Raw genomic sequence first — 24373 nt, forward strand, 5'->3', positions numbered from 1 at the left:
CCCCTCCCGCACACCCCCGAGGGAGCGCGGCGGGGCCGGGGGCGGGGAGGCGGTGGCGGGCGGAGGGAGCTGACGGGGAGAGGGGGAAGTGACTTCGCCGGCTTCCACTTGTTGCTTTGCCGAGCTCGGCTTCGAGGGGAGGAGCCCCGGCGGGGCGAGAGTTGTCGGGCGCCTTAGGGGGTGCCCGGGTCGGCTCAGCGGCGGACTGAGCGCGGGCATGGCAGGGGCACAGCAGCCCGGGGTGGGCTGGATGCTGGCTGTCATCGCCTGGGAGCCCCTGGGAACGGGGAGCCCACGGGAACGGGGAGTCCCCGTCCCATTTAGACCCAGTCCCCTGAAGTATCATCGTGTTCCTGACTTTAGGCCGACATCAGCACTGCCCTCTGTTTTCTGCCCTCCTGCAGCTGCAGGGGGAGCGGAGTCGCCCTGCTGGAAACCAAACACCCGCCCGTGTCCGTGCCCTCACCCCGCTGTGAAGTGCTGACAGGCAAATATTTGCCGCGGCCCTAATCCCGCTTTGCCCTTGTGTCGGCAAATCTCCGGCGGATGGACAGGGAGAGGGTTTTGCTGGCACACGGGGCGGCTGGGGCTGTCTCCAGAGCAGATGCCGGGTTTGCAGCCGGCTCTCCTCCTCCGGCTTATGTTGATCCTGGTAATCCAGAGTGAGCAAGGAGAAGGAAAAAACCCAAGGTTTTAGTGAAATGGTTGTCTGCTGCCTTTGGACACTGGATTCCACTCGGGCAGAGGTGCTGCGGTGGTGAGTCGGGCTGCGGAGGGGCTGTGCCGTGTTCTGGAAGCTGGTGAATGCCCTGGTGCTGCAGCTGCCCGAGCGCAGGGCCTGCTTTCTGCCCGGGTCACTGCTTCCAGCCTGCTGCTGAGTTTTGCAAGGTTGGTTTGGCACACAGAGTTGGTCAGCTGTAGACTTCACTCTCCCGGTTTTGCCTGTCACTTGAAACCAAGCTTGAAGCCTTAAATTTGAAGTTGAAACAGAGGGAGAAGTACCAGGCCTTTGTTTCTTTAATGCTGAAGAGTGAAAGTGGATGATTTTATCCAGCTCTGACTTTGTATGCTCATGAAGGCAAGCTAGGGTGAAACTTTCAGGGTAAAACATGTTCTCTGTCTGGTCAGTAACATGGCAACATGTTCTCTCTTACTGCCATGCAGTAGTGGGTTTTATGTTTTCCAGATTTTATGGTGTGCAGGGAAGTTTCTTGGAGTCTTCCAATGATCCTCATGGGAGTGCTTAAATTTAAAAAATGTTCTAGACGTTCCAAATAGTGTTTCCCAACATTCACATTTAGGAGACTGCACTGCAGTTAAAAAGTTGCAAAACAACTGATAGTCAATTTTGCTCTGCTTGTCGTAGTATACATATGTAATATCTGTAGTGTATATATTTGACAGCATTTCTTATAAACCTGGTTTCACTACTACTTCTCAAGAACTGTTAGTTATGGAGCCTGATTTTCGTGTGTAAAGGAGTCTCTTATGTACACCATTTGATAACAGTGAAAGAGTGTATTATGTTTGCAGTCCCTTCCTGCACTGCTAGAGGGTTACATAAAAGGAATAGGAATTTGTCCTGACATCCTGGAGGCTAGCTTCCTCTAAGACTTGTTTGGTACATGATCAAGACCTAAAGAAACAATTAGGGAGAGAAAACTAGTCAAGATGTAGTCTGTAAAGTTGCAGAAATTATGCAGTAGACCCAAGAAAAAGTAATGCTGAAAATTTTTTTAACCCAGATTATTATTTGTTTTTCTTAATTGATCGCATTTAAAAATTTAACTATTGCTTATTTGTCAGGTAAACATCAAACTCTTATATTACTCTTTACATGTTTTTGAGATTATTAAACTTAAGGGAACTGAAAGAGCCCTAAGTGTTTTTATTGTTATACATTATCATTTTAATTTTTTTTTTTTTGTATTACTGTGTGTTTATTTGTTCGGTTTTGCCAATGCAAGGACACTTAAACAGCTTATATCTAGTCTAGTTCATATTTTGATGTAGTAATTCCATTTTGTTCATGGAGAGGTGGCTGTTTGTGTCCAAAAGTTCTCTAATAGTAATAATTTAAAATCCTTTGCCCAAATGTATTCTGAAGAAGGTTTTATAGTTTGTAACACTGGTAGAAAGAGCAGAACTTTTTATGCAAAGTGCCTGGATCTCAGTGCAAGCACAGGACTTTGACGTGCATGCCCTTCCTTTGGTTTAATAGTTTTGCCCGTGTTGATGTTCTGTGTTGGTTGGTGGTATAGTGACCTCAGGAGATATTTACAAACAGTTCACCCCTGAATGAGTCCTGCTGGGAAGAAGGATGAAGACAGGAAAGGTCTTGCTACTGCTACAAGTCAGTTTAGGTTTTGAAAGTAAACTAGTTGGATCAGGATATTCCAAATAACTGGGCTTGGGCCAAGCCTGCGTCATCTGTGAGCCTGTCTCCTCCCAGCCACCCAGCATGACAGTCTCATAAAGGCATCTCCTCCAAATGCTTCTAAATCTTTGGGATTTGTAACTCTGAAATTTCCCCTTTCACCCCAAAATGGTGACCTGCACTGGAAAACTCACAAGAAAAGAGGGAGAGAGGAAATACTCCATTCTTCCTGCTACAGAGGAAGGAAAACAAGAATTCTTTCTGTTGACTCTGGGCAGCATGACTCACTCAGTGGCCTGTCAGTTTGGGTTGTCTCAGCCTGGTTTTTGCTTGCCTCGCCCTCTATTTGGTCTACACGTGTGGTCAAAACCTGTAATTTTCAGTGTTGCAAGTTGGTATTTCACTGGGAACTGCGTATAGGCCAGGAGTTGTTCTGGGGAGCTGCTGGCTGGAGGGAGGACATATGAGGTGCTACAAGTGGGCAAGACTCAACACTCATCTGCCAGACTTCCCAAAACCATTAGCTGGAGGAAGCCTTTTCAAGTACTTCTGAAACCTCAGCTTGGAGGGACAGTGTGCAACGGTAGATACAGAGGTAAAAAGTACTGCTGAGGAGAGGTCCCATTAAAAGCCATGTTGTTGGTTTTAACTATCCCAAAGTCTCAGACATGGCTGAGATACTTTAGTCAGGCCAAGCTTGATGAGGAAGTTAACAAGGCTCAGAGACCAATTTTGGAGACCTGAAAAATAAGAGATTTTTTGATGTCTCCAAGCTTGTACAACGAGTGAGTTGAGTGTCATGAATCACCAAATGCTCTTCTGCAGCTGGAAGTCCTCTGGTGTTTCTATTTCTGTAGGTATCTACGCGGTGCTTCTCAGAGTAGCACCTGAGTGTCATGTGCCTGGCTTGAAGAATGTGTAAGGCATTTAAATGGTTGTATGAGTTGTAGAGAGAAAGAGCAGATTTTGTGGCAGGTTGGGACACAGGGAGAATTGTTTACGAGAATGAGAGCATGAAGGGGGAAAAAACCTTTTCACTTTTGAATGAATTGTCTTTTCAGCTCACCATACAGGCATTGAGACAGCAAGGGTACCTTCTCCCAGGGGGAGTGAAATAGGATGGGAACAGCATGGAGAAGCAAATCTCTGGGAGAGTTATGGTTGGGTTAATTGATAGATGTTAGTAAACAAGGTGTAGCTTTCCTGACATGGGGTGAGGTTGGCGTGTCCTAAGGGAAAAGGGCAGACAAGTTTGTTAAAAGTGATACTTGAAAAATTCCTGTTATCAGAAGAGAGCTCTTATCTTTGTAAACTGACTGCTTCCTCAAACAGGAAAGTTCTGTCATCATGAGATAGGGCTGAGACAAGTCTTTGTGAGATATGTGCTAGGTCATCCCTCTGGTGTTGTTTGCAGAAAGTGGTCATTTGAGTTCATATTGTTCAACAGTTATTGATGTGAAGGAATATCAGAGACAAAACAATATTCTCCAAGTCAGAGATGTGTGTCCCTGGTCTGATGCATGTGTCCTGTTTGGCAAAGTACTCCATAAGGTTTTAAAAGGTTTCAAGCCAGGTGTTAAGAGTGAAGATCCAGTTTGATAGGTGCAGCATTAAAAAAATTTGTTAAGGTGCCAGCTTTGTCCACTCAAGGTTAAAAATTAACTCAGTCTCATGGAGTTCTTATCGTGCCACTGTATACTCTTGTCTGTTGCCTAGTTTTGATCTTTTTCTGAGAAGAGGTTGCAAATACAAGGAATAGGGATGGAGTGTAGGTCAATTGTCCATAGAATAGAGAAGATGGCACAAAAAAACTTTTAAAACTTTCCTGGTTCTTTTGTGTCAGTCTCTTCTGTCAGGTTAGGAGTACAAGCCATATTTTATGAATGTCAATAATTTGTGTTCTTATGCTGCAAAATGTAAATATTCCTAGAGCACAAGAGCCTTCCCACAAAAAGTCTTTACTGTAAGGAATCCTTAACCATAAAAATACTTATTTTCTGCCAACTATTTGTGAAATGTGAATGTTTTTATGCTTTTTATCTAGTTACTCTCTTCCACTATGTTATGATCCTCTAAGAATTTGTTTTTCTGGACAAGTGTTTTCAGCGAGATGTATTTATTGGTAATTGTTTATATTCCCAAACCATGTTTTTGTCACTGAAATGTGAAATTTTGTTGGTGTAGAAAATGAAGGGGAGTGATTAATTTGAAAAGAAAATTTCACTTCTCAGAATGGAAACCCTAGCTGTCTTTCAGGCTGTGCCTGCCTTTTGCTTTTAATCCTCCTATTTAATGTAGTCCAGTGTGTGTTTTTATCAGTCACGTATCTTTGTGTGCAGTGTTAAAGCACAGAGGGTTGAGTTGCCCCATAAAAAGCACGTGTGTTCATGACAGAAGAATCATGCTGTCTTTTTTATACCTCAGACCCTTACTTCCAGCTAATAGTTCTTCAGCTTTATGGATGTGCAGCTCTATGTTCCTGCATGGTACAAAATAAGAAAAGCTGCAGCACAGCTGCTGTGAATTTCCCTGGGGCTCTATGTTTGGTGCAACAACAAAGTACGAAGTAGTTTTTTCAGACAATTACTGGAATGATATTATTTAACTAAATCAATGCTGTTACAGTTCTGAGAGTTAGGGACTTTTTTCCCCCCAGTTCTTCCTTCATCTTTGCCATGAGGTTTGCATTCAGTGTCTTTTGTCAGTCTGTCTTGTATGACAGCTGGATGACCAGGTAGCTGTTTGGGGTTTTTTCCCACGGTGTGCCTTGTAGTTATCAGTCAGTATCTGCTTTTATAGAACACATCATGTTCACCCTATACGAAGGAATTATGCAGTTAAAGTTGTGACTCACAAACTTAGGATTTGTCTCAGTATACTTGCTTGCAGGCACCAAATAATTAAAGGTCTTGTGATACCATCTGGGGGCATGTGATGAAGTGCCCTTGTTTGGAACGACTAGATCAGAGTAATCATATTAACAAGAAATATTTCCGTAAGCAGTGGAAAGTAGTGGATCTTGGTTTCCAATGAATATTTTTTGCAAATCTGATTTACCGTTTATCTGAATTACACCAAGTCTGCAGTGTGAGCTCTGCTCTTACTGCACACTGAAAACACGTTGGGGTGGGGAGTGGATTCTCTGGTATCAGGCTATAACAGAGGTCTCACTGTAGCATTTTGAACATTGCAGAGACACTCTGCTCATTGACATCCTCTCTGCTTCCTGTTTTCTTTGCACATGGAGAAGTAATATTTTGAAGATGTAATATTTTGAAGATGGCTACCTTCTGTCAAGATTGGCTAAAACTGACCAATTGATAAAAATATAAAGAGCTAGCTGTGGGAGATGCAGACATAATGTAAAAAAAAGAAGATAGATACATTTTATAGAATCAGATTAAATATAGGTCATTGTAGCTACTTCATTAACCAGTTTAATTACAGTCTTTATACTTTGTTGCCTGTTTTATGTGTGTCTCACTCCCCTTCAGGTAAATCTTTCCTTTTCCTGTATGTGGGCTATTTCCTTTCTGCTTCTTTCTTTAATCTCCAGGATATCCTCCTCTGTAAAGAAGATTGCCACCCCCACACTAGCACTTATGCCACTTATGCAGGGAAGGCAGGAACCACTTTCAGAGATCAGCAGGCAGAGCCCAGGAGTGCGAGGAGGGACTGGTGGCATGCCCTGTCTTGCCTCCTCTGTGCCAGGTCCTTAGTGTAGCTGTGCTGGTGTCATTGCAGCTCAGCAGTTCCGGGCAAGTTAATGCCATCAGCCTTAGCCCAGAGCTGTTATATAAGAGGTAACAATGCATCATCTAAAAAGCTCTCGACCCACAGCAGGTCACTCGTGCCTGAGGAATGTATCATGCTGCTTTCACAAAGCAAATGTTTACAGGTATTATAGTAGGATAGGAAATGCTGGAGGAACAGGGAATTCTGGAGGAACTAAAGAATTCTGGGCAAAATGTTCTGTGGTCAGGAAGGACTAGATCAGATGTTTAAAGAAGCTCTTCCTATTTTGAAACCTTGGGAAACCAGTTAAGATACATTGTCAACTTTCTTTGCCATAGAAAGTGAGAGCTCTGCACCTTTCGGTGGGATGAACTGTGTTTTCTAAGAACACCTCTAGAAGGACCATGGAGGGGAGAAGAACCTTTCTCCCCATTTTGTAGAGGAGAAAGCAAATAGAAGTTTCAGCACATTTACCCTATGTCATAGTCCAAGTCAAAAGATGCCCTTCACCTCTGGGAAGAGAAGGGGATAAATGCATGTGTCATCTGTGGGAGCTGAAGCAAGGAAGGGGGAAGCTGTGAGACCTTGCTCCAGGTATTAAGAGGTGACAGGGAGTAGGCAGAGGAGTGGGCTGTGGAGCTTCATGTCTCCAGCTGAGTTGTGGTTTCTTTTCAGGGTTTTCACATTCTACCTAGGAGATCCAAACAGGAGTAAAGATGTGTATCTTGGGCTGCTTTGGCACAGCAAGATCAGCCCACTGGGTGCACAGAGCCTTCTCTTGCCCTGTGCCACTGAGCTGTTGTGCACCCAGTAGTCATTTCTTTGTGGCTTCTGGGCATACACATTGATTTAAGCAGTGCTAATGGGGCTGGGGAAACTCTGAACAGCCTTAGTCCTCTTCCAGTGAATGTCTGCCTGTGCACCCTGCAGGGAATTAGCACTTGACAAGGTCCCATGCTGTGCCTGGCTGCCATAAAATGCCCAGTGTCCCACTCCCTGCTGTTTATTGCAAAATAAAGGTTCAATTCCCAACTTCCTACTCTCTGTGTAGATGCAGTTGGTCTGGTCAGTTTTCCTGGCATGCCTCTTCCAAAACCTTTGTGTCTCTGGAGCCTTGAATGGGAGCTTATTCTGGCCTTTGGGAAGCACAGGCAGAACCCCCTTGATGGCCCTTGCTCTTTTCCCTCTTTGTGTGAGGAAAAGGTTTGGACACACTTTTTGGCTTTTATTTGTCCATAGGGCACAATCTTCTCACTTCTGCTCCTTTCTGTAACAGTTGCCAAACTGAACAGATAGGCTGACATTACTGTGAGTGCTTAGCAAAGGAAACATTGACTCACTGAGTTTGTTACTCTTGCTTTTTTCCGTAGTACCCAAACTCAGCAAGTCGCCAAGAGGTGTGGTACTTTGTATGGTCTCTGGGTAGCATCGAGATAGGAATTCTGGGTATGTTACATTGTTGATTTAAGGTAAAAAATTGTGTTTGACACACAGGTGGTCTATGCTGTTCTGGTCTTCTGTCCCTGAAGCAGCTGGTTGTGGTGGGGATTTTGCAGGCAAAAGCCTTTCCCCAGACAGCAAATGGTCCAATGACACTTGTGTTATAACATAACAACTATCAAAACATGGAAATGGAAATTAGCATGTGATAAAGCACAGGTATGCAGAGAAACTCAGGAATAAGCCTAGTTTCAGCCTTCTCTTTATACTTAATGTTCTAATGTCTCTATGGCTTTGTTAATGTTTGCTTTGTTTCAAACAGGAAAGAATACAGGATCACATTGGGATCACTTCCTAGCAATACCTTAATACATAGGGTAGGAAGGATGATCTGTTTGATTAATTCAGGCACCTACTTAGTCATGCCAATTTAGCTCTTTTGGGAGTGAAAGAATGGTAAGAGAAGCGAGATAATGTGACCTAATCACATTAGATCCAAAAGTTTGCAAGATTTTAATTACAACTTAATTTAATTGTAGTTCAGCTTGAATCATAACAAAAGCACTGATGTGCAACAGCAGTTTTTTAAAGATTCAGTACTTTGGGTGTTGTCTCTGCTTGAAACTTTGGCTGTACCTCTGCAGACAGAATTCTGAGCAACCTTTGAACAGGATGCTTAGTATACTAAGTTCCTTATGTGGTTTCTATGTGGCTTTTTTTCTTTGAATGACTGTTCTCAGATTAGCATTGGAAAGATTGCATTCCCAGGCATGATTGTTTTAGTAAAGTGTTTGAGCCTTTTAATTAATTTTACCTTAAGAAAGATTTTATGTGAGTGCCAAGTAGAACTTACCCTAAGCAAAGAAGGTGGCGCAAGGTATGTTGATACAGCCAGGGATGCTGTAACAGAGCTTAAAATAAAGTGGTGTTGTCTTACATGTGTAGGGAACAGTGGGTTCTGAGAAGGGGTTGAGAGGAGCTCCTTGTGCTAAAATCACACTCCAGTACTAAATATTTAAATAGTTCTTGCACATTAAAAATATGCTCCAGTGTCAGAGAGTCAAGCATGCATAATTTTTGACTCCTTGGCTCGTGCCTACTCTGTGTCTTGAAAGTCCTTCTGAAATGGAAAAGTTGTCTTATCTTTTTACTCTACAGCCTGTAGGGAAGACCTGGCAGAGGGTTTGGGAGGGAAAATCACATGTCATTGGAACCTTCCTCAGGGTCACAAGATAGATTGAGTGAAATGCCAGCCACGGCTGAGCTGTACTACCAACTGTGTTGTAACTCCAGCCAGAGAAAATTGCTCTCTGAGGTTTGCTTGGTTGTTTTGAAAGATATAACTGAAGAAATAACTGAAATGGAAAGTGAAAACTAGAAGAAAACATTAAGGAGATTCCTGGAAAAGGGTTGGCCTTGGAATTCATTACTCAATGGGGTCTAAAATGCCAAAGTGCCTCTTTTCTACTCATTTGAGCTGATAAAGAATTTAATTTTATTTTTGACTTTTACAGTTTCAGGTGTCACAGAGAAAAATAATCAGCGTCAACCCAATGATCTTCAAGGATATGAATCCTGCAGTTTTTATCTAGATGGATGAAAAGTTTAACAGCCCAGGAGGGGAGTTCCTTTTGTTTGCAAGATGGCAGCAACAAGTGGCGAAAGCCAGCTGCAGCGGATTATCAGAGACTTGCAAGGTACACTGAGTGCCATGCTGACAGATCCATTCTGGAGGCTGGACTGCATCCTCCAGGGTTTAGATAACAGAGAGCAGGAGTTATGTTTTTAATTGTGTAACTTTTTCCTGCAGCATTGCAGCAACATAATTCAAGGTGTGCAGTGTGACTGATTTTTTTTTTTGTTTTGTGAAACAAGTGCTGTAACTCCTGCAGGACCCTGAATTCTTAAATTCTGTAAATTTAAACATATAAGAGAAAAAATAAGTTTTACAATTTAAAGAAAGGGGTGTGTGAGGTGTGCATTGTGAACTAGTACTTCATCAGCATGCATAGAGCTGTGCTGCTGCAAGACTTCTTGTGAAGAAAGGAGAAAGGGCCTAAAACTCAGTCTTCCTTAATGGGAAGCTGGTGTGGAGTTGATGCTAATATGGGAAGGGAAAAAACCAGGAGGCCAAACCTAGCTGAGAAAGGAGACCCAGATGAAGGGTGCTGGAGAATTACACCTGCTGTTCTTGAAGCAGCCAGCTTGATTTAAACAGTTCTGTTGCAGGCAAAATTGGTATCAGACTCATAACAGTTTTTCTGCTCTCCATCTGTCCTAATCAGCTGCCTATCCCAAGATTCTGATATTTTTCCTTTTAATTTTTATTAAATAAAAGGTATATGCACCAAAGCTGAACATCTACATCTTCTTGTAACACAAAAAAGATCTATGTGACTACTAACAAGAAATTTTAATTTGCAAAGGGTTATTGAGTGGGACTGGGAGCAAAAGCTCATTCAGTCACCTAAAATAAATATAAGACCAAGGGGAAAGCAAGATAAAATCGGTAATTTCTCATGCTGAGAAGTACATCTTTTTGGGGCTAGAGTGTCCAGGGAGACGATAAAGTGTATTTTGACTTGAGATTTCCTTACCCACTATGGGTGTACATTTCAGGGAAGAGGAGTTGCTGTATGCTTATTTTTTATGTAAATTATTTTTTCGTTTGTGTTTGTAACCAGCACAAGCTGAACCTTCCTGAATAAAGCATGGAGAAGATAAATGTGCTGACTGAATGACTGTTCTCATGTTACTGATCCCCTTTAGCAGATTACATGCTTTGTCCTTTCTAATCAGAATTCTGTTTGTCCTGTGGCAATACCTTAATGTGCACATGAGACAGCAAAAAGTTATTTCTTTTCCCTCTGCTGAGGTAGCAATTAGCAATTGTCTGTTAGCAGGTTTTGCTAAGTGTCAGAAGTGCTAGGTGTGTTTTTAAGAAGAAATAATCCATACAACAGATTGACCCAGTTTGAACTCCTGTTTTCTTATAGGTGGTCTCAAATTGCAAGCTTATCAGTCATTTTTTCATACTGTTGTTAAGACATTTCAGCTAAAAGTAAATGAGTCCACATGAAGAGTGTCCATGAATAAAGCATTTATTTTGTTGTTTATGGATTCAATGCTCTATGTCCTTTGCATTAGTTAACTATTTTGGTGTCTTGTTTTAAAGATGCAGTGACTGAATTAAGTAAAGAATTTAAAGAAGGAGGTGAACCGATCACAGATGACAGTGTCAACTTGCAAAAATTCTCCTACAAGCTTGAGTACCTCTTACAGGTAAAATGTGATTTGTGTCATTTGTGATCCACCAGCAAAGTTCAGCCTTATTTTCTCTTGCTGTATGCTTGCTCTTGCTCTTCAGTATGTGGAGTTTAACTCAAATAACCATATGACCAAGTATCATACCATATAACTCAAATAACCAAATATCCAGTTGAGTCTCTCTTTTATTTTATTTTGGTGTGTGTAATAAGAGAACTGAAATATGTGCTGCCTAATATACTTATTTCAAGTGAAAATAAATGTAATCAAAAGGCAGTGCTGGAAGACTTGAGGAATGTAAGGTATTTATTGATCTGAAAGATCTGAGCTTGATTTTAAAGATATATCTTGCTAAATTATCCTGAAAAAACTGTGGCAATGATATCTTGACATTTTAATGAAAAATAAATATTGGATGTGAGTAATTTGTAGAATTTTCAGCAATTTCACTTTGGAAAGTTTTTTTTAATTGTATGGAAGGCTTAAGGCAAAAGGCTGATTTTTAATCTGGAGTGCTGCTTTTTGTCCACCCTTAAGGTTTAAGTAGAAGAGGACACTGCTGGACAAACTGAAATTCAGTTTGCATAGTAATCATGCCACTGATTGCAACAAGTGCTAATCTAGCCTTAATCTAGGCCAGGGAGTTTTAGTGGGGTTGCAGAGCAGAAACTGGAAAATCCTTTGGGATTTGAATGGTCCAAGGTGCAGTCCATACCCTTGCTGCATTGCTGCTCTGAACATGATTTAGCTAGTGCAGGTTTTTTTGGTACGTACATGTGTGCTTCTGCCACACTTAATTGCAGGTCTCTCAGCAACTGGTTGTTAGTGCCTTGCTCTTGAACAGCTGCTGAATCTGCTGCCAGTCTTTGTGTCAGGAGTTTTGAATGGATGTCTGTATTTTAAAGAGACCCAGAACATTATTGTCTCTTACTGTCAGTTAAGTAGCTTTTGTAACTGCTGGATTGCATTAGTACAGTTCAGTGTCTCTTTGCTTTGTGAATGCTTTGGCTAAAGCTAAGAGGAATCATGAAAGCACATGCTGCTCGGAGAGGAACAGAATTCCAAGTAGCTATATATAAGTATATTTCTATTTGAGTTTTGCTTATTGTATTATGTTTTCCTGGTTTAAGTTTGACCAGAAAGAAAAAAACACATTGCTGGGAAACAGAAAAGACTACTGGGATTATTTCTGTGACTGTCTGGCAAAAATCAAAGGAGCTAATGATGGAATCCGCTTTGTCAAGTCTATTACAGAAGTAAGTATATCAGCTAAGCATCAGAGTATGTGGTTTATGTTTAGCCATGTTTTTTTAGACTAACAACAAACAAAACAAAAAAATGCTTTTAACATATAGCAAGAAACCTGGGGATTTTTTTTTTCTAATTTTCACATGAAGTATAAAAATGCAAGATGACTTTTTTTACTTGGGCACTAAATTATGTAGGATTCAAAAGCCTGATTCCTGTTTCAAAGACCACTTACACAAGTGAGTGGACCTGTTTGTCTCTGGTTGTGCCCTGCGTTTTCATAAACTTAATGCCATTTTCTCTAAAAATAAATGAAAAATTAAGTCAAGGGTAGTGCATGCCATCTTCAGCAAAACTTACAGCAGGATCTGACTCCAGGTGTTAGCTGAAAGGTTCACCATATTTGACTCTTGTTAAGACTTTTTAAAGTGGTCCATGGAGTTGAGGACTGACTGAGAGCAGCAATTTCATCTTCCGTCTGAACTCTGTTGCTCTGTGTGAAATAGCATGATGAAATGTCTAGGGATGATTGTCATTATTCCCTGGGGTAAGCTGTCAGGAACGGCATAAAAAGCCTTGTTCATGTTAGATTTTGATTAGTAATAAAAGCTTAATCTTGTAAAAACCACGTTATGTCTTCAGCTCAATGCGTGGGTGAAATAAAAGCTGTGAGAAGCTTTCTGTGTTGATCCTGTCTGAGTCTTTAGAATTGTTTGAAGAAGATTTTCCTAGTGGGTAGAAGAGGCAATGGTGTGATGATTGCAGATTTCTCTGCAAAGGTGGCTGTGCTGTAGTCTTCAGCAGTTTGTTGCCTTTGGTATCACCTGCATATTGCCACATGTAAAGACTGCTCCGCTTTTTCCTTCTTCAGTATCTCTGGCTGTTAGATTGTTAGCACAGTGTCAGAAATTATAGTTTGGAAGCAGGATATTTTCTACTTCAATTTATGTGCAGCCATAGAAATTAGCTTGTGGAAGGCTTCTTTAATCTTTATTAACTTGTGGTTTAGAAATACAAACTCTTAAAAAAGGAAACAGTGATCTGTTTTGGGTAACTGAGCTGGCAGATTTGGGCCCAGAAATTAAATGACACATGGCAGAAATATATGTTTGCTATTCTCCTTCATTACAGATAGAAATCAGCAGCAATTTTTTTAACCTGGCTGGATAGAACATAAAGGTTTCCAAATGTCCTTTATTTGCTTACTGAACAATGCTAGTTGACTTTCAAACCTGGAAATGAACCAAAAGGAAAGAGTAATAGCAGTTAACTTAAAGAACAGTCAAACATTCAACAGCATAAATGCCTCTTCTGCTCTTCTTGCAGTGCTTCTAATATTAGGGTGCACGATATGCTAGAGAGGTGGAGCAAGGAAGCAAATAAGAACCCCCTGGAAGCTATTATCTGTTAGTTAAGCAGAGGGCCTTATTCTTGAGAGCAGTAGGTGAGCAGTGAGTTCTGGTCATTCCCCTTCCCCTTTCCAAAGGTGATTACACTGAAAACACATCTTTCCAGATCTTTACTGCCATACACTGCACCTTAGCTACAATGTGTGCTGTCAGCATGGAAACAGTGTCAATTCCAGACACTCTGCCTCCCTGATTTCTAGCAGGGCTCCAGCAGAAGGTGGCATGGTTTTGTTTCCTAGTCAAGTAGTCTTTAGCTACTTGTAGCTGCATATATGTAAATATTTTCCTCTGGTTCTCATAATGTATGTTTTTTCTGGTCTCTCCAGTATTGCAATTTAAATTGATAAACCAATGGGTGTAAAGATAGGATTAATTCTGTGGCTTTCAGGGTTTGAGGGTTTTTTTGACAGTTCTTAAGATATTCACTAAATATGACTAGTTAGGAAAAATCACTTGTAAGCCTCTATGCACAGGGTACGGATAGTATCTCCCTGAAGAAATGTTCAGATATCTGCAGGGTGAATGAGGGTGAAAACCAAGTAGTAAATTAAATTTGCTGTTTCTGGGATACTTAGTGCTAAAGGGCTCTGGTATTTTGCACTTAGTGTCCTGTAGAATTCAAAACAAAAATCAGTAAAAAGTGTTGCTTTCTTTGCTTCGCATTTCATTCAGGTTCCATTTATAAGGAACATTTTTGTATGTAGTGGGTTACTGAACTAAATGAAGAGCCTGTGTTACTTCAGAGCAGAAGCCCAGTAACAGCAAAATAGGGAAGCTGAGGGTATTGCTCTCACTTCAGCACAGTGGAATACTGATCACTGGGAAAGAAAGCCTGTGTGGCCTTTGAGCCTTCTTTCACATTAACCTTTCAAACAAAGTTTAAGTAACCTACTAACTTGTACCTCAGTCTCTCTATTATTTGTCTTGGCTTCTATTTTAAACACATAAATGTGTTTGCTTTGTTAGGTAGATGAACAGTTAGGTGAGAAATTCTTTCATCACGCTCCTTTTCCATTTCTAAATTGATTACTGACTTTGGTGGAAAGAAGAAACACGACTATTCAGTGTTTCACTATTTTGCAGGACAGAAAATGGTTCAGATGTAAAAACAAAGTATTGATTTTTTCAAGTCAATAGCTATAAAAATTCAGTACTGAGCTTTGTGATCCCCCTTATGTTGATTTAACAGCTGTCTTCATAAAAAGATCCATTAATTTTGGCCATGCAGCTGTTCTTGGTCTGAAGAAAGAATTAGATTTTAATCAACTCAATGGCTAAGTATTAAGAAAGGCTTTTTGCATTTTGTGGGGTTACTGTGTCCATGGGGATGTATATTTGTATATATACATCTTTGTTCTATGACTTAATCTTTCCTAAAGCTCTTCCAGCTGTGGCCATACACATCTTCAGTAACTTAAGCTGTCACTTCTGTCTTGGCTGGGCATATTGAGATTTGCCTTATATTTTGAATTGTCCTTAGCTTAGTCTGTGCTCAGGTACTCAATATATTAGATGATTCATTGGTCCTGTGGTGCCTTTTATATTATTATAAAGTGAACAACAGCCAGCTGTAGAAACAAATTCATCATTCTGAAAAGATTCCACCCAACAACACTTAGGAAAAGGTGTTTCTCAGTGGCGGTTCTTACTGGCTTCCTTTACAACTTTTTTCTTTACAGTGGCTTATTGTGAGTATTTTTGTGTTGCTTTGTAGGCTGTTCTGGCCATGTCTCTACATGATCACAAATGATACTTAACTTTATTTTCTTGTGGTTTCTCCCCTCAAGCTGCGAACCTCTCTTGGAAAAGGAAGAGCATTTCTTCGTTATTCCCTGGTTCACCAAAGGCTGGCAGACACCTTGCAGCAATGTTTTATGAACACCAAAGTCACCAGGTGAATAGCAAAGTTCTTTTTTAGCTGATGGGTGTTTGCTCCATGTGATCAAGCACCTCGTACTTATTGAAAGAAATTGAAGTGCTTCCAATTGTTTGGCTTAGAGAGCTGGTAATAGGATATGAAGGATCATAGACCTTTTGGCCTGGGTCACTGGTTCATACCTATCTTTGGCTTGTAAAGACTGAAAGTTATTACAGCTTAATATGTGTGGAGTGGGTTGTGCTGATGCTTCTGTACATCAGTTTCAAAGGTCATGTATTTGTGAGTATTGAAGATCCTGGGTTTAATGGGGTATTCATCATGAGAGAGGATTAATTTGGAAGTGTTGCTCAAAGCCCCAGAAAGCATTTACTTATATCTGTGGATGGTCACACAAAGGACCAAACTTGCCCTTGGCCAGGAAATTCCGAAGATATTTTGTATTTGGTTGGAGGGACACTGCTAGGGCTTTAAGAAAAAGCCACCTATTTTCACAATGTATTTAACTCTGGATGCTGCTTTTTGTTCCTCATTTTTGATGTATTAAATATATGCTTTAGTAACTGTGTGATTATCCAGTGTATTGCAAATATTTTGTATTGTCAGTGATTTGCCCAAGCACTAGAGGAAAAAAATATTTTGTGCAGGGATTCCTTTAAAGATATTTATGTGGAATTAATTAAATTTATTTCATTTCATTGACATTGAAGAGATGGAATATTGTTTGGTGGGTCTGATTGTTTTCATTTGTGTTTAAAATACTGTGTCATAGTTCTTCTGTGGTGGAGTGCATAATGATGTAGGAGGTTTTTGTGTAAGGGAAACTGCTGCTTCCCTTTTGCCTATGAATGAGTATTACTTCTCTTTTGTTTGTTTTCAAGTGACTGGTACTACGCAAGAAGTCCATTTCTGAATTCCAAAATGAGTTCTGACATTGTGGGTCAACTCTATGAGCTCACTGATGTTCAGTTTGACTTGGCATCACGAGGCTATGATTTAGATGCTGCTTGGCCAGCATTTGCCAGGTAAGATGGAGCCACATGGTGATTTTGTATTAACAAGTACATAAAAAACCTGCTTGCTAAAGTATCTGTAAAAGCTTCTGCTTTTGTGGGTAGGAACACTTGTGTTTGAGTAGGTATATGCTTTTTCCGTGTAATTAATCCATTATACCACATTGTCCTGTTTCTCCTTCAGTATACTGAATACCAGGGATCAGAGAATGTGCTCTATAATAGGGCACTTCCAGTAGCTGCAGTTTAGGCCCAAATCCCAAGCTATTCTCATCTATACACACACAAGAAGAAATCTTCTTAGTTTCCTCTGTTTCAAGAGCTGAGACATGTAGTGACTTCACAGCCAAGCAGTGTGCTTCACTTGCAGCCACGGTGATCCCACCTACAAGTGGGGGATAACAAAAACTACCAGGTCTGGTCCAGAGCTATTTGTATCAATGGGCCCTTTGCTGCCATCCTCTGGTTGAGCCGCCACCACACAGTGATACAATTCCTTAGAGCAAGGCTGCGTTGGTTTTTGTGGATAAGAGAAGTGACAGCTACTGGCCCCATCACCTTTTATAGATGCCTTGGCTATCCCTATCTTATTTTTCATCAACTTAAGTGGTTGCTGGCCGAGACTGTAGATGCAGTTATGTCCTTTTTTATGTGTTAGTTACCTCTAGATAAATCTTGCATATACAAGTGAAAAGACACCTATATATGTGCTTAGACTTACCTTAGATATTGTTTCTCTGTGTGATAAACAGGAGGACTCTGTCGTCACTTGGATCTTCAGCATATTTATGGAAGCCCCCAAGTCGCAGTTCCAGCATGAGCAGTTTAGTGAGCAATTATTTGCAGGTAAGCAAATTGTAAATAAATGTTTATATGTTTATAGATCCTTGGTTGACGTAGTTTCAGAGAACTTTTATGATGGTTATGAGTCTTATAATCTAAATTGCAAAAAGCATTTTTAATTAAAAGTAAAGGGAATTGTCTGACAGCTGCTTCAACTTAACATGCAAATCTTGTAAAAGAAAAAAATACGTTCATAAGACTACCTGCAGACAGGCATGTTTTCATCTTTTGGGAAAACAAGCCTCATTTCCTACAAACTGATATCTTGTAGTGCTATGAAGGCAACACACAATGTCACTGTACATTAAGAACCTGAATTTGCTCTCATTTGAATACACCATTTAAATGAATGTTTAATGCTGCTTAAACTTTCTGATTTTCCCCTTCTGTTCATTTAGGCACAAGAGTTTCCTTCCAGCCCTGATGTAAATAACTCACTAAATGCTGAACACCTTGAGGGCTACGAAGAGATGCGTTTAGAACTTGACCAGGCTGAGCTGAGGCAGAGGGAACTTCAAGATCGTATTCACCAGCTAGAAATTGAAAACCAGGAGCTCCAGGCAGCTGTCAGCCTTCAAAAGGAACAAGTACAGGTAGAAAAGGAGAAGAGCAATAACTACAGTGAGGAGAACTCCCGGCTGACAAAGATGATCACAGAGTTACAGAAGCAGTATGAGGTCTCACACTCCACTCAGAGCACTGTCCATGACCTGCAGAAGTGCCTACAGTCACTGGAACTGAGTGCAGTGGAGCAGCAGAAGGAACACTCAACAAAGGTGGAGCAGCTGTTGACCAGCAAGGAAGATTGTGCCTCAAAATTACAGGTTTCAAATCAGGAGCTGGAGACCTCTAGGGCTTTGATTGCTGTGAAGGATCTGTGCATTGATGAGCTCAAAGCCAAGCTGAGTTCCACAGAACAGAAGAACCTCAACCTCCTTGCAAAAGTTGATGCTGCCTTGGAGGAAAAGGGACAGCAAGCCACAGCCCAGTATGATTCTGCCCTACAAATACGGGCACTGTTAGAGAAGCTTCAGGAGATGGAAAAGGAAAAGGCAGATATGCAAAGACTCAATGCTGAACATGCATCTCAGCTGAAGGCAGCAAGGGAGGAGCTGCTGCTGAAAGAACAGGCGCAGAAGGAACTGGAATCCAGATACAGTAGCCTCACTGCTAACTCCAAAGAAGAGAGTGAAAAGCTGACTGGGAGCCTGGAGACTATGGCAAAGGAAAAGGATGCTCTTCAGGAGGCCCTGACTCTGAAAGGAAAGGAGATGGCTGAGCTGCAGACCCAGGTAATGGGGTCGCTGGCTCAGGTGGGTTTACTGGAAAAAAATCTTGAGGAAGCCAGGAAAGAAAAAGAGAAACTTGAGGAGGAGTATGGTAGGAGAGAAGGAGCACTGAAGCAGGAAGCCCAGTTACAAGCAGAGCAACTTGAACTACAGGAGGGTCGCTTAACAAAGGTGAGTCAGACTGTGTGTAGCCTTCAGGAGCAAAACCAGAAACTCATGTCTGAGAAGGAGCATCTCAGGCAGAAAGTCAAGGAGCTGGAGGAGCAGATGGAGCAGCAAAACTCTGCAGTGAGTGAATTGGATGAGGAGAGCAGGAAACTGAAAGCAGAGAATGAGAATTTGCAACAGTCTAAGAAGAAGATGGAAGAGAAGCTGAAAAATCTGGAAGCTTCTAAAGCTTCCCTAGAAGCTGATGTAGCCAGGTTGAGAGCCTCTGAGAAACAACTTCAGAGTGAGATAGATGATGCCCTGGTGTCAGTTGATGAAAAAGAGAAGAAGCTTCGGAGTGAGAACAAGCAGCTGGATGAAGACTTGCAGAATGCCAGGAGGCAAAGCCAAATTCTAGAGGAGAGGCTGGAGGCTCTGCACTCAGAATATGAAGAACTAAAGCAAAGAGAAGAGACCTCCAAGGAGTCTTACGCCTCACTTGAAGCACAAATGAAGAGTGCCAAACAGCATGGTTTACAAATGGAAAAAAGCTTGGACACCTTGAAGGAAAGCAAAGAGTCTCTCCAGTCACAGCTCACACAGAAGGAAGTAGAACTGCAGGGCATGGAGAGCCAATGTCAGCAGCTAAGAGCAGAAGCTGAAAGACACAGGAAGAGAGCAGAGACTCTTGAGATAGAAAAGCTCAGTGTAGAAAAGACATGCCTTCATCAGACAAAACTTATAGAATCTCTCACATCAGAAAAGGAATCTGTGGAAAAACAGCAACTACAGCAGTCAGCATCCCTGGAGAAGGAGGCAAAAGAGCTGGCCTTCAGACTGACCATGAGTGAAGAGCAGCTGGAGGTCAACAGAGGTGAAGTGTCCAGGCTGCAGGCAGAAGTCCTTGATCTGCGAGTCAAGCTTCAGCAGGCCACTGATGAGAGAGAGAGGATGAGAGGTGAGCTGGCAGTCACTGAGACTGTCTTGAGTGAGCAGAAGACGCTTGTCCAGCAGCTGAAAGAGCAGAGTGAGTCTCTCAACAGAAATCACGTGCAAGAACTGGTGCAATGTAAAGAAAGGGAAGACAAGCTGAAAAAGGAGCAGGAGAGAACAGCCCATCAAAAAGCTGAGCTGGAAAATAATTTGATGAACCTAAGGGAAGAGCTGTCTAAGGTTAAGCGGTATTTGGAAAATGCTAGAGTGGAAAATGAAGAAAATAAAGATCTCCTCCACAGGACCAATACTGATATGGCTGAACTTGGTATTCAGATTTGTGCCTTGACCTCTGAAAAGGTGGATGCAGAAGAGCAGTTGGCCCAGGCCACAGAAAGGTTCAAAGAACTGGAAGAACAGGCAGCAGAGCAACAGGAGAAGCTGAAACTTGACATCTCTAATCTCAGAGAGGAGAACAAGAGCCTGCAAGAGAAATTAGAGGAGGCTCAAATGTGTGCTGCAGCTGTCCCAAGTCTGCAATTGCAGCTGGAGACAATAAAGAAACAGGCACAGAGTTTCCAAGAGACCAGCCAAGAAGAGCTGTCTGCAATAAAATTTCAAATGAGCACAGAGATTCTAAATTATCAGACAAAATTCAAGGTAAATTAATGTAATTATTATAGCTGAGGGAGCTGCTTTACCATCTGCTACAGCAATTACTGCATGAAATCCTAAGGTTTGTGTGGGTCAGGCTCTGAGACTAACATGCAACCTGCCTTAGCTTGGGAGTCTGAAAATATCTCTGTGCTCATGACCTAGACCTATCTAAAGTAAAAGGATGATGATTTCTTACATTGGAGGTGAAGGTGGCATCTGCTGTCCCTCTGGTCACAGCTGTGGTTGTTTCCTTTTTTGGTAGGAACATTTCAAGACCCGTTCCTCACACCTATAACACTGCTTCTTCTAAGAACTGATTTTGATGAAAGGAAACTTAGACTGAGACCAGTTGCTTTTGCATTTAATTCCCTCGTGTATTCTTGCTTTCAGCTGCTCAAGGTAGCAGCTGGGAAGATCAAAGTGTTGCTTCAAAAAAAGCATGAGTCAGCCCTGTGTATACGAAACAGCATACCTAAAGGCTGAAGATTTCACTGTGTTTGCTTTGCCATTCTGATAAAATGTCTAAGATTGGTGGTTGATCAGAGGCTTATGCCACTGCATGCGTTTGACCTTCTTTTTGTTGAGAATTGCAACAGCCAATGCAAAGTAACAGTAAAACACAGTCAATGTGCCACCATAAAGTGAGTTTGCTTGATTCTGAGACTGTCTTTCATGAGCCAGCAGTGCTGCATTTATCCCCTGCATGGCAGTAAAAGCACTCATAATTCACAGCTGGGAATTTTGTAGGTGAAGGGGTGGCTGCTGGAGGATTATTAACTACTGGCTCAATCTCTCTGCCAGGCTGCCAGTGAGGAGTGTGGGAAAGTAAGAGAGCAACTTGAGGAGCAGAAGCGACAACAGCATGCAGCTGAGGAAGAGATTACGGAGTTACAAGTAGGTGCTTGATCTGAATTAAAACCAGAGGTGTTTGTGTCATCAGGCATTAGTGTTACAACTGGGAAGGTGAGCAGCATTTCTGATGACTGGCTGTGAGTCTGAGAATGCCCCTGTATATATACAGGTGCTGCAGACAAAATACTGGGTAGCTGGCAGCCACTGAAGCAGAGATTATGAAAAGCATGATATCACTTAGGATTTGTCCTGCCTTGAAAGCTGGTCAGGTTTTATGTAAGACCTGGTTGTGTGTTCTCTTCTTAAATGGGGGTGCAGTTTAAGATGTGTTTTTCTTAGGCCCTGCATTCCCATACAGCCACAAGTGTAGATCCATCTATTTGCAGGCTGCAAAGGGCAGTGAGTTAGGGAATTAATGTGGCTGAGAAATAGCCCAGCCAGAAAAAAACATAATTTTTTGCAATAAGTTTATCAAATGGTTGAGTTAGAAGGGTCACACTGAGTTGTAAGGAATTCAGAAAGAAGAAAGTTAAGATTAGTGGATGTGGCCTTGCCTGCTAGGAGAAATATATACCTTTAGATACAATTAGCTATGTGCCCTGAGGACTCCAAGTTTGGCAGACTTCTCTGGAGAGTCTAGCTGTGAAAGAAGTTGGGTTGTTTTTGATTGTCCTTCATATTCCATATGGGCTTTAATAAACAACATTTTCTTCCTATTTAATTTTTCTCTTGTGAAGCTTTTAGGTGGTGAAAAAGCTTTCAGGGTATATTCTTTTGCCATTATTTTTGAGAGATTTTTCTTGATAAGGAGGCAAAACTTCAACTGACATGGACTGACAAGAATTACAGGCTTAACAGTGTGTTACTTTAGCATGTATCCCTTATTCAGTGTGACAGAAGTAATCAGTCGCTAGTACACAACTAATTACTGCCTGCTTATACAATAATATCTTAATTGGTCATTTGGCTGTAGCTGATTGTTTTAAAACATTTTTAGCTGTCTTGGTAATTGTCCAATGCATGGTAAAATCTTGGTTTTATATATAAGGAAACACAGTAATTCATTTTACTAGGCTGCAAACACGAGTTTGTGTAGAAAGCTGGATGAAGCAAGACAGCAGCTGTCAGAATCAGAATCTGCTCGGCTTCAGAAGGAAGAGGAAGTGACTTCTCTTAGAGAACTCTTGGAAAGGTGAGAGTTTGGATTTTTTTTACAGAAGCTGTTAATTTGTAGGCCAAGGAAGGGGACAATAAAAAAAAAAACATATTGAAAATCACCATGGTTTATGAAGTACCATATGTCACAGGGTTTATATAGAACAAAGAGCTCATGGGCACTGGCAGGGAATATCAGATTGACACTTCACATAAGAAATATGGAAATTATGAGCACACGTGAATGCATGACATAGTTTTTAATGTATTGTTAATTTAGCTGATATAAATTAATGAAAGACATTTTTATAACCTCTTTTTACCTTATAAGTTAAGCACAAAATTAAAATAATATTGGCAATCTTTGTAAGGAATGGAAAATTTGTACTTTTGGACAGTTTCTTTTTTCTTTCCTCTTCATGAAGTTTCAGGGAATCAGTAAGAATTATCTGAACGGGACCACATCCTGCCTGTCTTTGTCAGGTTTCTTATCAGCCTTAATAATCTAAACTCAGGATGTGTTTTCAAAGTCTGTAACGTGGGCCTGTGTGGTGTGGATAATCTGGCAGTCAGAAGTAGATCTTCATGAGGCGTGGGCTCACACAGAGTCTAATAGGTTAACTAAAGCCTATGTATTTTTATACATTTGTGCTGATATCATATGTATTATTTCTAGTTGGTAGCCATCATAAGCTTTAATATAAGTGGGGCATCCAAGAAATTGCTGGTTGCTGGCTGTGTTCACTAGATAATGGATCTGTGTGCATTTTCAGTGATGCAGAAAACTGGGGAGATTCCGTCTAGCTCTAAAAAATATGCACACTGAGAAAAATTTCACTGAAGCTACCTGTTTATCAGGATGGAAGAGCCCTTTGTTTTGCAGGAAAGACTTGAATTTACATGAGCTAAAAATGATTCATAATTGCCTTTGTATTTGATCAGGATCCAAAAAGAAGCTGATGAAGCAAAAGAGAAGATCCTGGATTACACTGAGAAGCTCAGCAAGGTGGCAGCAGACAAAGATAGCAGTGACCAGAAATTATTTGCTGAGCTGGATGACCTGACAAGAACAAAGCAGTTCCTTGAAGAACGTTTGATAGAACTTATCAGGTTGGCATCAAAATGAACAGCAAGGAGAAATTAAAATCCTTGCTTAGGATGTTCAGGGATCCAGGCTTATATTCCCAAATTGAAGATACAAGTAAAGGCCAAATTCATTAGTAGTTGAAATTTTGCATTTCCATAATATAGTCAAAAAATGTGACACTCAATGATATCTCCTTGATTTGCTGTCATTTTGTTTTAAAAAGTATGTAGTTCTCTGCATGGCATGTGTTCTTCTCCCTGTCTTTGCAGAAGCTTCAGTAGGTTTTTTGATCTATCTTTATGTCTGAAAGCTCCTCAGAATTTTAGGAGCAAAGGAATTTTTACTGTGAAGCTTTCACCAGCATTCCAGTTGAGGTTGGTTAGCAATAAACCAACACTGTGACAACTTCCATGTGTTTTTCTTTCTTTTAACTGTGTCACTGCAGAGATAAGGATGCTTTGTGGCAGAAGTCTGATGCTCTGGAGTTCCAGCAGAAGCTTAGTGCAGAGCAGAGGTGGCAGGGGGACACAGAAGTCAATCACTGTCTGGACTGCCAGAGAGAGTTCTCATGGATGGTGCGCCGACACCACTGCAGGTCAGTTGTTGAACTGTATTGCTCTGTTCAAAAGTAAAACTCAGTGTGGTTGTCTATGTGGAGGAAATATTTCTGGATGTTCACAGTTCAGTGATCAAAATTGTTGATACATGACATTGTAGAGGCTGAAAGAAAACATGAGCTTACAAGGGGATAAGACATTATTGGAAAGATCCCTTGACATGTATTAAAACAAAGATCTGGTTGCATCTCCGACTTGGGGAGTCTGTTAGTTTCTCATTTCTGGAAACAAAGATAATCACACCCTGTGTAGTATGTCTCTCTGAAGGACTGTGCACTGCTCTGTTCTTTCTCTACACAATATTCACTAGGATGGCTTTGCTACTGTGGTGGAAGTATTCCAGAACAAGTTTCAACATACTGTGCAATTATAAATTTGTTTACTTACACTAGGTGTGTTCAGAGATAATTAACTATTGCAGCATAATC

The 24373-nt window shown here is 41.1% G+C and overlaps 1 protein-coding gene across 9 annotated transcripts in view; it reads left to right on the forward strand.

The window, feature by feature from the left end:
* Positions 1–24373, forward strand: part of FYCO1 (FYVE and coiled-coil domain autophagy adaptor 1) — a 45667-nt gene that overhangs the window by 586 nt on the left and 20708 nt on the right. For 3 of the 9 annotated variants that reach the window (XM_041466311.1, XM_041466312.1, XM_041466314.1), the window contains exons 1-12: positions 60–888; positions 9067–9249; positions 10728–10834; positions 11950–12075; positions 15264–15370; positions 16234–16377; positions 17118–17211; positions 17607–20237; positions 21036–21128; positions 22160–22278; positions 23184–23351; positions 23774–23923. In XM_041466311.1, the coding sequence (XP_041322245.1) occupies positions 9195–9249; positions 10728–10834; positions 11950–12075; positions 15264–15370; positions 16234–16377; positions 17118–17211; positions 17607–20237; positions 21036–21128; positions 22160–22278; positions 23184–23351; positions 23774–23923 (3794 nt within the window). In that variant the 5' untranslated portion in view covers positions 60–888; positions 9067–9194. Of the gene's footprint in view, positions 1–58; positions 889–7752; positions 7772–8813; positions 8962–9066; positions 9250–10727; positions 10835–11949; positions 12076–15263; positions 15371–16233; positions 16378–17117; positions 17212–17606; positions 20238–21035; positions 21129–22159; positions 22279–23183; positions 23352–23773; positions 23924–24373 lie in introns of those variants that run through there. The other 6 variants (XM_041466305.1, XM_041466307.1, XM_041466310.1 and 3 more) reach the window with 6 other exon arrangements.

Source organism: Pyrgilauda ruficollis, unplaced genomic scaffold (genome assembly GCF_017590135.1).
Source record: "Pyrgilauda ruficollis isolate IOZ18807 unplaced genomic scaffold, ASM1759013v1 scaffold2, whole genome shotgun sequence".
Classification (NCBI taxonomy): domain Eukaryota; kingdom Metazoa; phylum Chordata; class Aves; order Passeriformes; family Passeridae; genus Pyrgilauda; species Pyrgilauda ruficollis.